General features: G+C 51.4%; 1 protein-coding gene across 2 annotated transcripts in view; it reads left to right on the top strand.

Moving 5' to 3' along the window:
- brf1b (BRF1 general transcription factor IIIB subunit b) overlaps positions 1 to 5,741 on the top strand; it is a 308,241-nt gene extending 302,500 nt beyond the window's left edge. For both annotated transcript variants that reach the window (XM_078406970.1, XM_078406969.1), the window contains exons 16-18: positions 711 to 762; positions 1,998 to 2,166; positions 4,491 to 5,741. In XM_078406970.1, coding sequence (XP_078263096.1) covers positions 711 to 762; positions 1,998 to 2,166; positions 4,491 to 4,528 — 259 coding nt within the window. In that variant the 3' untranslated portion in view covers positions 4,529 to 5,741. The remainder of the gene's footprint in view (positions 1 to 710; positions 763 to 1,997; positions 2,167 to 4,490) is intronic.
- Positions 5,742 to 17,475: the final 11,734 nt, after the last annotated feature.

Raw genomic sequence — 17,475 nt, 5'->3', positions numbered from 1 at the left:
TCAGTACCCCGTTCCTGCCTTCTCCCCATACCCCCTGACTCCGCTATCCTTAAGAGCTTGATCTAGCTCTCCCTTAAATTGCGCGTCGTGTGTAGGTGAGTGTTCGTGTGAGCGTGATCGCTGGTCGGCGCGGACTCTGTGGGCGGGGAGGGCCTGTTTCTATTCCTGTTCCTTATAGCTATGTCCTCTAGTGTTGGACATTTCTACCGTGGGAAATAGGTTCTGACTGTCTACCCTGTCTATGCCTCATCATTTGATATACTTCTATCACTTCTCCACGCAACCTCTAGATGATCCAGAGAAACTATTCAAGTCTGTACAACTTCTCCCTGTAGCTGAAACCCTCAAGCCTAGAGTTGAAGCCTTCACTCAATAGTTGGGTTGCCAACTTCCTCCCTCCCAAATACGGGACAACGGGTGACGTCACCGCCATTGGTGGAGCGGGAGCACGTGGCCGCTGGCTGGGTGAGGTCACGCGGGGCGGTGATGTCACCCTTTGTCCCTTATTTGGGAGTGAGGAAGTTGGCAACCCTACTAATATGGGACAAAACACGGGATGTCCCGGCTAATACGGGACAGTTGGCAACCCTACTCAATAGTGAGCATTGAGGGCGGTCTCCCTGGTTTAGGTGGCTCTAGATTTACCAGTGCAGGGTTAGCTCAGCATGCTTCACTGAACACCAGCCTTACTGCCATTCCTTGTGTTCCAGGCTCCGGCCACTGATTTCTGCTGTTCCTCTGAAGAAGGTGGCGGCCAGTGAGGTAAGATGCTTTCTTCATTCACTCCTTAGATCCTGAGAGACATGGCTCAGTGTGATCCAGTGATGTGGGATTGCACTGGATCCAGTGATGTGGGACAGCACTGACTCCAATGATGCGGAATGCACTGGCTTCAGTGATGTGGGACTGTTTACACTGGGTGATGTGGGACTGCACTGGATCCAGTGATGTGAGACTGTCTACACTGGGTGATGTGGGACTGCACTGGCTCTCTATGGTGCATCTGTAGACATAGACATAGAAAATAGGTGCAGGAGGAGGCCATTCGGCCCTTCGAGCCAGCACCGCCATTCATTGTGATCATGGCTGATCATCCACAATCAGTAACCCGTGCCTGCCTTCTCCCCATATCCCTTGATTCCACTAGCCCCTAGAGCTCTATCTAACTCTCTTAAATTCATCTGGTGATTTGGCCTCCACTGCCCTCTGTGGCAGAGAATTCCACACATTCCCAACTCTCTGGGTCGAAAAAGTTCCTTCTCACCTCAGTTTTAAATGGCCTCCCCTTTATTCTAAGACTGTGGCCCCTGGTTCTGGATTCGCCCAACATTGGGAACATTTTTCCTGCATCTAGCCTGTCCAGTCCTTTGCAAGAGTCAGGGGAGTCACGAGCGAGTTTCCTCGGGGCCCTGAAGTTGGTGTGACCGCCTGACTGACGCATCAGTGTGGTTTATCGCTGGTTGTTGTGTCCAGATTCAGGGACAGTTTCTTCCCAGCTGTTATCGGGCAACTGAATCATCCTACCATAACCAGAATACTATCTGCCTTGTTGGAGATTCTTGGGACTATCCTTGATGAGAGTTTGCTGGCACTACTTTGCACTAAACGTTATTCCCTTATCATGTACCTGTCCACTGTAAATGGCTTGTAGACACAAAATGCTGGAGTAACTCAGCGGGTCAGGCAGCATCCCTGGAGAGAAGGAATGGGTGACGTTTCGGGTCAAAACCCTTCTTCAGTCTGAAGAAGGGTCGAGACCCGAAACGTCACCCATTCCTTCCCTCCTGATATGCTGCCTGGCCCGCTGGGTTACTCCAGCATCTTGTGTCTACCTTCGCCTTTAACCAGCATCTGCAGTTTGTTTCCTACACTGCAAATGGTTTGATTGTAATCATGTATAGTCTCCCCGCTGACTGGATAGCCGGCAGCAAACAGCTTTCCCCTGTACCTCGGTGCACGTAACGATGAACCACACTGTAACCGTGTGTCCCCCCCAGAGCCCGGCAGCGGAGTCGGGGCCAGCGGTGGTGCAGGCTGCACAGCCAGGGGCCGTGCTGGTGGAGAGTGGCCCCGTGCTCTACCACGAGGAGGAGGTGGAGGAGGAAGAGGAGCAAGAGGAGGAAGAGGAGAACTGCATGAGTGCCCTGCAGCTGATCGGCGGCAACGGTGAGTCGCTAATCTCCCCAACTCTCCCCGCACAACCAGTGCTGCCATGTTGGAGGGGAGTGGTCACAAGGAGAGGCTGGACAAAGATGGGAGAGTCCAGGAACAGAGGGCACAGCCTCAGAATGAAAGGACGTGCCTTTAGAATGGAGATGAGGAGGGTAGTGAATTGAATCAGTATTGCAGTTGAGCAAAGGGGACTGTGGAGGCATGAGGGGGGAGCTGGCCAAAGTTGACTGGATAGGGATCCTAGCAGGGATGACGGTGGAACAGCAATGGCAGGAATTTCTGGGAATAATCCGGAAGATACAGGATCTTTTCATTCCAAAGAGGAAGAAAGATTCTGGGGGGAGAAAGAGGCGACCGTGGCTGACAAGGGAAGTCAAGGACAGTATAAAACTGAAAGAGAAGGCGTATAACACGGCAGAGATTAGTGGGAAGCCAGAGGATTGGGAAGCTTTTAAAGAACAACAGAGGGGAACTAAAAAGGCAATAGGGGGAGAAAAGCTGAAATATGAAGGTGAGTTAGCCAAAGAGGATAGCAAGACTATCTTTAGTTATATAACGAGCAAGAAAGAGGCGAGAGTGGACATTGGACCGCTGGAGAATGATGCAGGAGAGGTGATCATGGGGAATAAAGAAATAGCAGAGGAGTTGAATAACTTTTCTGCATCAGTCTTCACAGTGGAAGACACCAGCAACGTGCCTGAAATTCCAGAGAGTCGGGGGTGGAGTTAGTGGAGTGGCTATTACCAGGGAGAAGGTGCTTGGAAGCTGAAAGGGCTGAAGGTGGACAAGTCACCTGGAGCGGATGGACTGCACCCTAGGGTGCTGAAAGAGGTGGCTTTACAGATTATGGAGGCATTGATAGTGATATTTCAAGAATCACGAGAAATTCACGCTAAAATAGGCCAAAGTCAGCATGGCTTTGTGAAGGGGAGGTCTTGCCCAACAAAATTGCTGCAATTCTTTGAAGAAGTCAATAGCAGGACACACAAAGGAGAGCCAGTAGATGTTGTTCACTTAGATTTTCAGAAAGCCTTTGATAAGGTGCCACATGTGAGGCTGCTAAGGAAGATGAGAGCCCACGGTGTCAAAGGGCAGATACTGGCATGGACAGCAGGCTGGCTGGATGGCAGAGGGCAAAGAGTGGCAGTAAAGGGGGCTTTCACTGGGTGGCTGCCAGTGACCAGTGGAGTTCCGCAGGGCTCGGTGCTGGGGCCGCTACTCTTCACGTTGTATATTCATGATTTGGACGAGGGGATTGAAGGCTTTGTGGCCAAGTTTGCGGATGACACGAAAATAGGTGGAAGGGCAGGTAGTGTAGAGAAAGCAGGGACTCTGCAGAAGGACTTGGACAGGTTGGGAGAGTGGGCAGAGAAGTGGCTGATGGAATATAGAGCAGCAAAGTGAGGAGTCATGCATTTTGGTCGGCGGAATAAAGGCGTAGACTATTTTGTAAATAAGGAGATAATCCAGAAATCAGAGGTGTTAAAGGGACTTGGGAGCTGGTGCAGGATTCCCAAAAGGTTAATCTGCAAGTGGAATCTGTAGTAAAGAAAGCAAACTCAATGCCAGCATTTATTTCAAGAGGGCTTGTGTACAAAAACAGGGATGTAATGCTGAGGCTGTATAAGGTGCTGGTCAGGCCACATTTGGAGTATTGTGAGCAATTTTGGGCACCATATCTGAGAAAGGATGTGCTGGCTCTGGAGAGGGTCCAGAGGAGGTTTACAAGGATGAGCCCATGAATTAGGTTAACATATGACGAGTGTTTAGGAAGGAGATGAGGAGGAATGTCTTTAGTCAGAGGGTGGTGAATCTGTGGAATTCTTTGCCACAGAAGGCTGTGGAGGCCAAGTCAGTGGATATTTTTAAGGCAGAGATAGATTCTTGATTAGTACAGGTGTCAGAGGTTATGGGGAGAAGGCAGGAGAATGGGGTTAGGAGGGAGAGATAGATCAGCCATGTTTGAATGGCGAGTAGACTTGATGGGCTGTCTGTGTGGAGTTTGTACGTTCTCCCTGTGGCTGCAAGGTTTTTGTCCGGGTGCTCCGGTTTCCTCCCACATTCCAAAGACGTGCGGGTTTGTAGGTTAATTGGTTTCTGTAAATTGTTCCTAGTGTGTGGGGAGTGGATGAGAATGTGGGATAACATAGAACTAGTGTGAATGGGCGATCGACAGTCGGCGTGGACTCGATGGGCCGAAGGGCCCGTTTGCATCCTGTATCTCTAAAACTAAACTAAAGTTCTTGTGGAAAATGAGCAGATAAAAGAGATAATTTTCTCTTTTTAATGTTGAAATGCTCTGTTTTTCTGCTCCCCAGATTATGGTTTTGAAGTGGAGGAAGATGAGGGATTCTGAAGCGGACCGGCGCTTTCCCGTCGAGTCCCGGGATCCGTGGGAATGTGGGAATGCTTCCCGCGACGTTCCCTCTCTCACGGGACAAGGGAGAGGAATCTGTGAGCAGTATCGAGCGCCCCTCCTCATCCAGCTCACACCCCCTGCAGGAATACTCACTCTGAAAGTCAAAACACCACCCCACGCTTCTCGATTCTTTTCTTAAAGTTTATTTTTGTACAGAAGCTCCTATTTATTCTGGTTGACTTGAAGCCAGTTTTCTATTTCTGTGTGGGTGCAGATCTGTGAGGAGGCGTGGCAGCTGCTGGGGTTGAGAGATGTCTCGGTACGTCGCGCCATTGGAAACGGAGCGAGTTCCAGCTCCCTCTCCTCGCCCCACACACGCTGCCCGCCATTGCCTGGATGCCTCTCCACAGAGCAAGCCTGTGCCCCTCCAGCAGAGAGGGGCGAAGAGTGGGCTAGCACGGAGGAAGACTTGGTCACCGCGGGTCCATTCCCCAGTCCGGGCGGCCGCATGGATTATTGAGCTGTTTCAGGCAGAGCGTGAGTGGGCAATCGTGCCCTAACAGGGGCACAGCCTTGACACTTCCTCACACGGACAAACCCTGCGGCCTCTGTATAAAGTGCCAACTATTTATCGATCCATTCCCCTTGTGTCTTTGAATCTTTTCTATTCACTCACAGGGATAAGATGTTTTTACTGACTTTTTAAAAAACCGTAAGGCTCCAGACCAGTTAGCCCTGCACAGACAGAGGTGAGCAGAACCATTACGTGTTAGATGTTTCATTGCATTTGATCGATGTGTCCGCAGATATAGACACAGAGTGCTGGAGTGACTCAGTGGGTCAGGCAGCAGGTGACATTTTGGCTCAGGACCCTTCTTCACACGGCAGTCCACTTCAGATTGTAGTAGGTGAAAGAAGGCGGAAAAAAGATGTGTTTAGAGTTTAGAGACGCAGCGCAGAAACAGGCCCTTCGGCCCACCGAGTGAGCGATCCCCTTACACTAACACAATTATACACATTGGGGACAATTTACAATGTGGGATGAAACCCGAGCACCCGGAGGAAACCCACGCGGTCACAAGGAGAATGTACAAACTCCATACAGACAGCACCCGTGGTCTCTGTCGCTGTAAGACAGCTACTCTACCGCTGTGCCACCGTGCCGCACGTAAAGTGGGAGTGTGACAAAGACGGGTAAGTAATAGGTGGATACAGGTGAAGGGGGGGGGGGGTTTGATTGGCAAAAGAAGGGTCCCGACACAAAACGTCACCTATCCACGTCCTCTAGAAATGTTGCCCAACCCGCTGAGTTACTCCAGCACTTTGTGTCTTTTTTTGTAAACCAGCATCTACAGTTCTTTGTGTCTACATCCCTCCAATATGTCCATAGACATACCTTTAAGAAAGTCGCCTGCCACAAATGTCAAGGGTATTTTTAACTCTGGGACAATGTGTGATAGGAATTGGTATCTTTTAAAATCATCAATTTCCATTTGAACTCGGAGCAGTTACATCCTCCTGGTGGTGGTTTGGATTTATATAAATAATTAAACTCTTTGACTGAAGTTACTCTTACAGATTGAAACTCCCTCGTCCGGCTTTCTCTGGCCCAACCACCCTTGTGTTCTGGCATGTTTTGGACCTGTGGTACAATAGACAATATGTGCAGGAGGAGGCCATTCGGCCCTTCGAGCCAGCACCGCCATTCAATGTGATCATGGCTGATTATTCTCAATCAGTACCCCGTTCCTGCCTTCTCCCCATACCCCCTGACTCCGCTATCCTTAAGAGCTCTATCTAGCTCTCTCTTGAATGCATTCAGAGAATTGGCCTCCACTGCCTTCTGAGGCAGAGAATTCCACAGATTTACAACTCTGACTGAAAAAGTTTTTCTCCATCTCCGTTCTAAATGGCCTACCCCTTATTCTGGACTCCCCCAACATTGGGAACATGTTTCCTGCCTCGAACGTGTCCAACCCCTTAATAATCTTATATGTTTCAATAAGATCCCCTCTCATCCTTCTAAATTCCAGTGTATACAAGCCTAGTCGCTCCAGTCTTTCAACATACGACAGTCCCGCCATTCCGGGAATTAACCTAGTGAACCTACGCTGCACGCCCTCAATAGCAAGAATATCCTTCCTCAAATTTGGAGACCAAAACTGCACACAGTACTCCAGGTTCAGTCTCACTAGGGCCCTGTACAACTGCAGAAGGACCTCTTTGCTCCTATACTCAACTCCTCTTGTTATGAAGGCCAACATGCCATTAGCTTTCTTCACTGCCTGCTGTACCTGCATGCTAACTTTAAGTGACTGATGAACAAGGACACCCAGATCTTCTTGAACTTCCCCATTTCCTAACTTGACAACATTCAGATAATAATCTGCCTTCCTGTTCTTTCCACCAAAGTGGCACATGGTCATGGAGTCATACAATATGGAAACAGGCCCTTCAGCCCAACTTGTCAACACGCCAACCAACATGCCCCATTTACACTAGTCCCGCCTGCCCGCGTTTGGCCCATATCCCTCATAACCTGTCCTATCCACGTACCTGTCCAAATGTCTGTGAGATGCTGTTATAGTCCCTGCCTCAACTACCTCCTCCGGCAGCTCGTTCCATATACCCACCACCCTCTGTGTGAAACAGTTGCCTCTCAGGTTCCTATTAAATCTTTCCCCTCTCATCCTAGACCTACGTCCTTTGGTTCTTGATTCCCCGACCCTGGGTAAAAGACTCTGTGCATTCACCCTCTCGATTCCCCTCATCTGTTTAATTGACCGATTCCAACAAGATATAACGAAGATTTCAAAATGAATGAATGAATAAGTTTATTGGCCAAGTATGTGCATATACAAGGAATGTGCTTTGGTGCTCCGCTCACAAATGACAAGACAAACATACAGTTAACGATTAAGAATAAAGCATAAACACATCAAAACAATAAGGATACAACATTACGGTCTAAACATGTGGGTGAAAATAAACCAGAGCAAAAAAGAGACTACAGACTTTTGGCTGTTGAGTAGAACTACCACTCGTGCAACAAAGCTGTTTTTATGTCCGGCTGTGGCTGCTTTGACAGTCCGGACTCGCCTTCCAGTCGCTTCAAAGAGTTTGTGGCCAGGGTGAGAGGGGTCAGAGATGATCTTGCCCGCTCGCTTCCTGGCCCTTGCTGTGTACAGTTCGTCAATGGGGGGAAGGTTGCAGCCAACAACCTTCTCAGAGGATCGAACGATCCGTTGCAGCCTCCGGATGTGGTGCTTGGTGGCTGAGTCAAACCAGACCATGATGGAGAAGGTGAGGACGGACTCAATGATGGCAGTATAGAACTGGACCATCATTGCCTGTGGCAGATTGTGTTCCTTCAGTTGCCGCAGGAAGTACATCCTCTGTTGGGCCTTTTTGACTGTGGAGTCGATGGTGGCCCCCCATTTAAGGTCCCTGGAGATGATGGTTCCAAGGAACTTAAATGACTCCACAGATGTGACTGTGGTGTTGTTGATGGTGAGTGGGGGGAGGGGAGGGGGAGCTCTTCGAAAGTCAATTAACCTACACCCTTGTAAGTCTTTGGAGTGTGGAAGGAAACCGGAGCACCCGGAGAAAACCCACGAGGTCACAGGGAGAAGGTGCAAACTCAGTACAGACAGCGCCCGTACTCAACATCGAACCCGGGTGCTATGAGGCAGCAACTCTACCGCTGCGCCCTATGATGGTGGAGCTTGGCACGGGTTTGGGTACAGCATTGTATTGACCACTGGGTGGGCACCTTGTGCCTATGGACAGGGCACTACGGACAGTGGATCAGGACAGGAAGTAAGGGTGCCAACTATCTCACTCCCAAATAAGGGACAAGGTGACATCACCGCCCCGCGCCCCACATAACCTCACCCAGTCAGCGGCCACGTGCTCCCGCTCCACCAATGGCGGCCGCCCGGACCGGAAGGCAGATTGCTACGCAACCTCCGTTAGGCGGCGCCCGGGCTTCCGGACCTACACTGACCGGGCCTACAGTGTCCGGGCCTACACTGACCGGGCCTGCATTGTCTGGGCCTATACTGTCCGGGCCTGCATTGTCCGGGCCTTCACTGACCGGGCCTACAGTGTCCGGGCCTACATTGACCGGGCCTGCAATGTCTGGGCCTATACTGTCCGGACCTACATTGTCCGGGCCTACAGTGTCCGGGCCTGCACTGTCCGGGCCTTCACTGACCAGGCCTATACTATCCGGGCCTACAGTGTCCGGGCCTATACTGTCCGGACCTATACTGTCCGGGCCTACAATGTCCGGGCCTACACTGACTGGGCCTACACTGTCCGGGCCTACAGCGCCCCCGAGGCCTAATGCGGGACAAGGATGGTCCCGTACGGGACAAACTAATTTAGCCCAAAAGACGGGATGTCTCGGCTAATACGGAGCCGTTGTCGACCCTACCTAACAGGAAGCCAGGCAGCATTGGTGGAAATGAGTCACAGTCTATGAGTCCAAATCACAAGCTGCTGCACAAAATCACATCACAGCGGTTTCAGGTCAGTCTTTTCATTAAAAGCCACCGAGCTGCCAATGAGATTTTGGTTACAGCATGAATCTATACAATGCTCTCATGGTGAAACATGAGATGGGCTCTGGCCTTCCTGTCAGGTCAGCACTTGGATTAGTGTTAATTCAGCTTGAATTGGAAATAGTACCTGTGTTCTGGTCATCGACAGAAGCAAGGGCTCGTCTGTGCCTGAAGGTCGATGTGTCAAACAGCCTCGATTCCACAGCTCATGCTGGGCTGCAGTGTTGCCCAACAATCGATCAACTCCCCTTCCCCCATTCCCACACTGACCTTTCTGTCCTGGGTGGGGTTGCCAACTATCTCACTCACGCATAAAGGACAAGGTGACGTCACGGCCCTGCGCCCCAAGTGACCTCACCCAGCCAGCGGCCACATGCTCCCGCTCCACCAATGGCGGCCGCCTGGGCCGGGAGGCGGGTTACTACGCAACCTCCGTTAGGCGGCGCCCGGGCCTACGGACCTAGAATGTCCGGAGCTAAAATGTCAGAAACCTAGAGTGTCAGGACCTAAACTGTCGGGACCTACAGTGTCAGGACCCACAGTGTCAGGGCCTACAGCGTCCGGGCCTACACCGTCTGGACCTACAGCATCCGGGCCTACAGCGTCTGGGCCTACACTGTCCGGACCTACAGCATCCGAGCCTATAGCGTCCCCAGGCCTAATATGGGACAAGGGCGGTCCCGTACAGGATAAACCACTTTAGGCCAAAATACGGGATGTCCCGACTAATAAGGGACAATTGGCGACCCTAGACCTGGGCCTCCTCCATTGCCAGAGTGAGGCCCAGCGCAAATTAGAGGAACAGCACCTCATATTCCAGAGATAGACACAAAATGCTGGAGTAACTCAGCAGATCAGACAGCATCTCTGGAGAAAAGGAATAGGTAACGTTTTGGGTCGGGACCCTTCACACTGAGAGCCTCATATTCCACTTGGGTAGCTCACCATCTGATGATATGAACATTGAATTCTCCAAGATCAGGTAACTAACCTACCAAACAATCCCTTGGATAAAGGGATTAAAAGTACCATTAGCAAATTTGCAGATGATACAAAACTGGATGGTAGTGTGAACTGTGAGGAAGTTGCTATGAGGCTGCAGGGTGACTTGGATAGGTTGTGTGAGTGTGCGGATGCATGGCAGATGCAGTTTAATGTGGATAAGTGTGAGGTTATCCACTTTGGTGGTAGGAATAGGAAGGCAGAGTATTATCTGAATGGTGTCAAGTTAGGAAAAGGGGACGTACAACGAGATCTGGGTGTCCTAGTGCATCAGTCACTGAAAGGAAGCATGCAGGTACAGCAGGCAGTGAAGAAAGCCAATGTAATGTTGGCCTTCATAACAAGAGGAGTTGAGTATAGGAGCAAAGAGGTCCTTCTGCAGTTGTACAGGGCCCTAGTGAGACCGCACCTGGAGTACTGTGTGCAGTTTGGTCTCCAAATTTGAGGAAGGATATTCTTGCTATTGAGGGCGTGCAGCGTAGGTTTACTAGGTTAATTCCCGGAATGACGGGACTGTCGTATGTTCAAAGACTGGAGCGACTAGGCTTGTATACAGTGGAATTTAGAAGGATGAGAGGGGATATTATCGAAACATATAAGATTATTAAGGGGTTGGACATGTTAGAGGCAGGAAACATGTTCCCAATATTGGGGGAGTCCAGAACCAGGGGCCACAGTTTAAGAATAAGGAGTAGGCCATTTAGAACGGAGATGAGGAAAACCTTTTTCAGTCAGAGAGTTGTAAATCTGTGGAATTCTCTGCCTCAGAAGGCAGTGGAGGCCAATTCTCTGAATGCATTCAAGAGAGAGCTGGATAGAGCTCTTAAGGATAGCGGGGAGTCAGGGGGTATGGGGAGAAGGCAGGAACGGGGTACTGATTGAGAATGATCAGCCATGATCACATTGAATGGTGGTGCTGGCTTGAAAAAAGTATCCCCCGACCCCCTCCCCCACCTCCCACAATAAACAAACCAGAGAACATTAACACAAACTTTTAAAGCACACGAAAAATATCAAAAAAGACAGACAGACTGTTGGCGAGCCTGCCATCGCTGCCGGCGCCACCTGGTGGAATTGATGAAAGCCACCAGCCTTCTTTATCAAGTCCTTTCTGTCCTTGCAGAAATCAACCTGGAACTATTCCATTTCTGAGCAACTTAATTGCGGTCGGTCAACTCCTCAGAGCTGTGCCGTCAGAGTTGTTGAATTCAGGTCCTGTCCGTCTCTTCCATTGACGTCATCGTTCCCAGAGCAACACCTGAGACATTGCAGTAACTTGCTCCAGACCACAGGCCGACATTGCAGCTCCAGCCAACACACTGACCTAAGGAATGACCCGATGACTTTGTTTCAAACCCATTCCCTATACAATGGCAGCTTCATGGCGTGCTTTAAGCGGTTTGTGTGACTCTCAAGTAGAGTTGCCAACTGTCCCGTATTAGCCAGGACATCCTAGCCATCATTTTGGGCTAAATTGATTTGTCCCATAAGGGACCGCCCTTGTCCCGTATTAGGCCCTGACTGCGCTGTAGCCCCTGACACTATAGGCCCGGACGCTGTAGCCCCAGACACTATAGGCCCGGACACTGCATGCCCGGACACTGCAGGCCCGGACACTGTAGGCCCGGACACTGTAGGCCTGGACACTGTAGGCCTGGACACTGTAGGCCTGGACATTGTAGGCCTGGACACTAGGCCCGGGGGGCGCCTAATGGAGGATGCGTAGCAACACGCCTCCCGGCTCTGGGCGGCCACCATTGGTGGAGTGGGAGCACGTGGCCGCTGGGTGGGTGAGGTCACGTGGGGCGTGGGACGGTGACATCACCTTTTCTCTCTTATTTGAGAGTGAGAGAGTTGGCAACCCCTACAGACCAGACTCCCCACTATTGACTCCACCTACACTTTGTAAAAGCAGCTTTGATCAGTACCGGTGTCAGGGGTTATGGGGCAAAAGCAGGAGAATGGGGTTGAGAGGGAAAGATAGATCAGCCATGATTGAATGGTGGAGTAGACTTGATGGGCTGAATGGACTATTTCTGCTCCTAGAACCTAAGAACATAATCAAAAAAGTATCCATGTACCCAGTCCTTCTCTCTCCTACCGTCTCTGTGAAACGTCACCTATCCATGTTCTCCACAGATGCAGCCTGACCCGCTGAGTTACTCCAGCACTCTGTGAAACGTCACCTATCCATGTTCTCCACAGATGCTGCCTGACCAGCTGAGTTACTCCAGCATTTTGAGTTTTCTTTTGTAAACCAGCATCTGCAGTTCCTTATGTCTTCCCTCTAAACATTTCCTCTCCATGTACCTGTCCAAATGTCTTTTAAACGCCGTTGTACTAGCTACCTCATCTACCTCCTCTGGCAGATAGACACAAAAAGCTGGAGTAACTCAGTGGGACAGGCAGCATCACTGGAGAGAAGGAATGGGTGACGTTTCTGAAGAAGGGTCTCGACCCAAAACGTCACCCATTTCCTTTCTCTCCAAAGATGCTGCCCGTCCCGCTGAGTTACTCCAGCTTTTTGTGTCTTTCTCCAGTTTAAACCAGCACCTGCAGTTCCGTCCTACACATACCTCCTCTGGCAGCTTATTTATGGAGCAATGCAAATGTTCCGCTTGCAGGCTCTCCCCTAAAGCTTTCCCACGTCACAAACACTATGCACCGACCAGCCAAAACATTATGACCACCTGCCTAATATGCTGTTGGTCCTGCGTGTGCAGCCCCATACACAGCAGGGTGCGATGCACTGTGTATTGTGACACATTCCTCCCGTGACCACCATTAATATTTTCTGTGACTTGTGCCACAGTCGACCTTCTGTCGGTTCGGACCAGACGGGATAGCCTTCGTTGCCCTCGTGCATCGATGAGCCTTGGGCGCCCAACACCCTGTCTGTCGCCGGTTTGTGGTTTGTCCCTCCTCGGACCACTGTCGGTAGGTACTCACCACTGCTGACCGGAGCACCCCACAAGCCTTGCCGTTTCAGAGATGCTCTGACCCAGTCGTCTGGACATAACAATTTGGCCCTTGTCAAAGTCGCTCAGGTCTTTACTCCTGCCCATTTCTCCTGCATCCAACACATCAACTTCAAGAACTGACTGTTCACTTGCTGCCTAATATATCCCACCCCTTGACAGGTGCCATTGTAACAAGAAAATCAATGTTATTCACTTCGCCTGTCAGTGGTCGTAATGTTTTGGCTGATCGGTGTATCAATGAATTGGCCTTACTTTTATTCACTGCCACTTTCTTTATCACGCAGCGTGAGAGAGAAAGAGAGAGAGAGAGAGAGTTTAGTGGATTCACAACTCACCAACTCACCCATCAAATGAAACTCTCTGTGACTTTAGCCCACCGATCTCTCTGCCTCGTCTCTGCAGCTGTCGAGCTGACGTTAGCGTGATTGCATTACCGTTCAAGCTGCAAACTTGAAGGATTATGGACACACTGTCACCCACAGATGACAGGGAGACAGACCACACCCTTTGATCACAGCCTTGGTATCCAGGCTCCAGTTACAGGATTAATCACACACCACGAGAAGAAATCTCACCCCCCCCCCCCCACCCGCCCCAAGTTCTTTGATCTTCCCGCTCACTTGCCTTCCATCCACACTAATATTAAAATGCTAATTTTATAATTATGCATTAGGCATAATTAACATTTTAATTGACTGCGTGGAAGATTTTTTACCAAAACGTGCAAAAGACACTTTTCCAAACCGTGACCGTGACCGTGACCGTGACCGTGACCGTGACCGTGACCGTGACCGTGACCGTGACCGTGACCGTGACCGTGACCGACCCAAAGGTTATCACAGACAGAGCTGCTTCATCTGGCTCATCTGGCTCAGGAAGAGGGAGATGGACGGGTGAAGGGAGATGGTTCCAGCGTTTACAGGCCAGAACCCAAGTGCATTCCATGCAGGTGATGGAGAGGCCACATGTAGAGGAGACGCAAAGAACGGCAGGTGCTGGAATCTTGAGCAAAACAAGTGCTGGAGCAACTCAGCAGGTCAGGCAACATCCGTGGAGGTGAATGGACAGGCGAGTTTGGGGAGGTGATGGTGGGGGAGTCTGGTCTGTGTGATGGACTGCGTTTAGGGGTTACAAACTATCTCACTCCCAAATAAGGGACAAGGTGACGTCACCGCCCCGCGCCCCACATGACCTCACCCAGCCAGCGGCCACGTGCTCCAGCTCCACCAATGGTGGCCGCCCGGGCTGGGAGGTGGGTTTCTACGCAACCTCCATCAGGCGGCGCCCAGGCCTCCGGGCCTACACTGTCCAGGCCGACAGTATTCGGACCCACACTGTCCAGACCTAAATTGTCCGGGCCTACACTGTCCGGGCCTACAGTGTCCGGGCCTACAATGTCCAGGCCTACAGTGTCCAGGCCTACTGTGTCCGGGCCTACACTGTCCGGGCCTACACTGTCCGGGCCTACAGTGTCCAGGCCTACAGTGTCCAGGCCTACTGTGTCCGGGCCTACAGTGTCCGGGCCTACAATGTCCAGGCCTACTGGGTCCGGGCCTACACTGTCCGGGCCTACACTGTCCGGGCCTACAGAGCCCCTTGGGTCTAATACGGGACAAACCAATTCAGCCCAATATACGGGATGTCCCGGCTAATACGGGACAGTTTGCATCCGTAACTGGGTTACATCCACAACTCTGCAATTTCTTGTGCTCGTGGGAAGAGCCTGTTTCCCCACCAGGCTGTGATGCAACCTGACTGCTTTCTACGCTGCACCTGTACCATAAATACAGCATGGAAACAAACCATCAGCCATCCAAGCCCATGCCCACCATCGATCACCCGCTCACACTCGTTCTATGTTCCACTCCTCACACACTAGGGGCAATTTACAAAGGGCCAATTAACCTGCAAACCCGCACATCCTTGGGATGTGGGAGGAAACCGGAGCGCCTGGAGGAAACCCACGCGGTTACAGGGAGAACGTGCAAACTCCACACACACACACACACACAGACAGTAGCCGTAGTCAGGGTGGAACCCGGGTCGTTAGCGCTGTGAAGCAGTGGCTCTGTGTAATTGCTGCCTTGTGTGATCCTGTGGCCAGTATCTGACAGCAATATCGTTACACAACTCATCCTCATCCGCGGTCACTGGAAGCGAGTGTGACTGTCCTCTCCATAGGGTCGGACGCCTGTGCGTGACTTTGTTTAACGTGGGGAGACTGGTGCACAGACAGCCACCACACGGTCCTTGACAGATCTGGGTCAGGATCCAGTGGCATGGAGTCCAAGACGACCGGGGACCCTTTTCTGCTGCAGCCTTCATCCATCCGCCTTCCCAGCCGTTGTGACGCTCCACTAAAGTCAGCCGTCATCCTCCGCCTGTTCCACCATTGAGGTCTTGGTTGGATTGCTCTTTGTCAGGGACCTCCCCCTCGACCTTACCGCCATGGGTGACCCTACCAGGAGCGTAGCTCCAGACGGCATCGCTCTCAGGATCTCAGGACCACACGAGCTTCTCCACCATGACACGGTGACAATCCATGGAGAAGGTTACACAACATTGACCGCAGGAAGGCTGTGACCTGAGACCAGGTTACAGAGGGTGTGTGTCTATGGAAGGAGGGGAGAGGAGCAGGGAGGGGTCGTGGCATGCCGACAGTGGAGGGGGGAAGGCAGTGGGAGCTGAGGGAAAGGTAAGATTAGGCTGGAGGCAGTTTCAGGATCAGGAGGGTGGTGAGGGGATAATGGGGGGGGATATGATATACACCGATCAGCCAAAACATTATGACCACCTGCCTAATATGCTGTTGGTTCTCCGTGTGCAGCCCCATACACAGCAGGGTGCGATGCACTGTGTATTGTGACACATTCCTCCCCTGACCACCATTAACATTCTCTGTGACTTGTGCCACAGTCGACCTTCTGTCGGTTCGGACCAGACGGGATAGCCTTCGTTGCCCTCGTGCATCGATGAGCCTTGGGCGCCCAACACCCTGTCTGTCGCCGGTTTGTGGTTTGTCCCTCCTCGGACCACTGTCGGTCGGTACTCACCACTGCTGACCGGGAGCACCCCACAAGCCTTGCCATTTCAGAGATGCTCTGACCCAGTCGTCTGGCCTTAACAATTTGGCCCTTGTCAAAGTCGCTCAGGTCTTTACTCCTGCCCATTTCTCCTGCATCCAACACATCAACTTCAAGAACTGACTGTTCACTTGCTGCCTAATATATCCCACCCCTTGACAGGTGCCATTGTAACAAGATAATCAATGTTATTCACTTCGCCTGTCAGTGGTCGTAATGTTTTGGCTGATCGGTGTACGTACCCTTCCAACATATTGGTTTATTGTTGTCACGTTTACCGAGTTACAGTGGAAATTTACTTTGTGTTATGCGGTCAAAACATCCCATACATGAGTCTGATCTCGTGACACATGTCCAGGGGTACTGCAGAGAAACACCGGAGCGCAGAATGTAGCGTTAGAATTATGGTGTCAGTTACAGAAGGAGTGCGTGTAAAGAAAGTGCAAGGGCCGCAATGAGGTAGGTTGGAGAATTGGGACTACACCCTAGCTTATGGAAGGGCCGTTCAGAAGCCTGATAACAGAGGGGAAGAAGCTGTTCCTGAGTCTGGTGGTGCGCGCTTTCAAGCTTCTGCACCTTCTGCCGGACAGGAGCGGGGAGAGGGAGGAATAACCGGGGTGGGATAAGTCATTGATTATTTCCCGAGGCAGCGTACAGTGTAGAGGGGGTCAATGGTGGGGAGTCTGGTGTGTGTGCTGGGCTGGGCTACATTCACAGCTGTGTGTGGTTTCTTGCAGTCTTGGGCAGAGCTGCTGGTTAAGAAACCCCTTTCAGTCCCCTGAAGTCTTGTGAACAGGATTTGATGGTGAATGACGGATCCAATCTCCTCTCACACTTGCAACTGGTTTACAGTCTTGCCCCTTGCCCCTTGCCCCTTGCCCCTTGCCCCTTGCCCCTTGCCCCTTGCCCCTTGCCCCTTGCCCCGTGCCCCGTGCCCCGTGCCCTGGTAGTCTGCTGACAGAGGCTGTGATGAGCTCCTCCATTCAGGCTGCCTTTAATCCCACTCCTGCTGTGATAATCAGTGTCTCAGCACCCCTAGCACCTGCTGTATGATTGGACTTTAATTAAAGCACTTCCCCAGAGAGCAGCAGAGCTGGGCTCCACACTGACGTCTACAAGCCCATCAGGGTGTCCAGCAGTACCACTGACATCTCACACACCCCTCCCCATCACAGTCACACAGCTCGGAAACATGCCCTTCATCCCAATCAGGGTTGCCAACTGTCCCGTATTAGCCAGGACATCCCGTATTTTGGGCTAAATTGGTTTGTCCCATACGGGACCGCCCTTGTCCCATATTAGGCCTGGACACT

This window comes from Rhinoraja longicauda, chromosome 10 (assembly GCF_053455715.1).
Source record: "Rhinoraja longicauda isolate Sanriku21f chromosome 10, sRhiLon1.1, whole genome shotgun sequence".
Lineage (NCBI taxonomy): Eukaryota > Metazoa > Chordata > Chondrichthyes > Rajiformes > Arhynchobatidae > Rhinoraja > Rhinoraja longicauda.
Note: the sequence above shows the minus strand (reverse complement) of the source record. Positions and strands in the feature narration are given on the sequence as shown.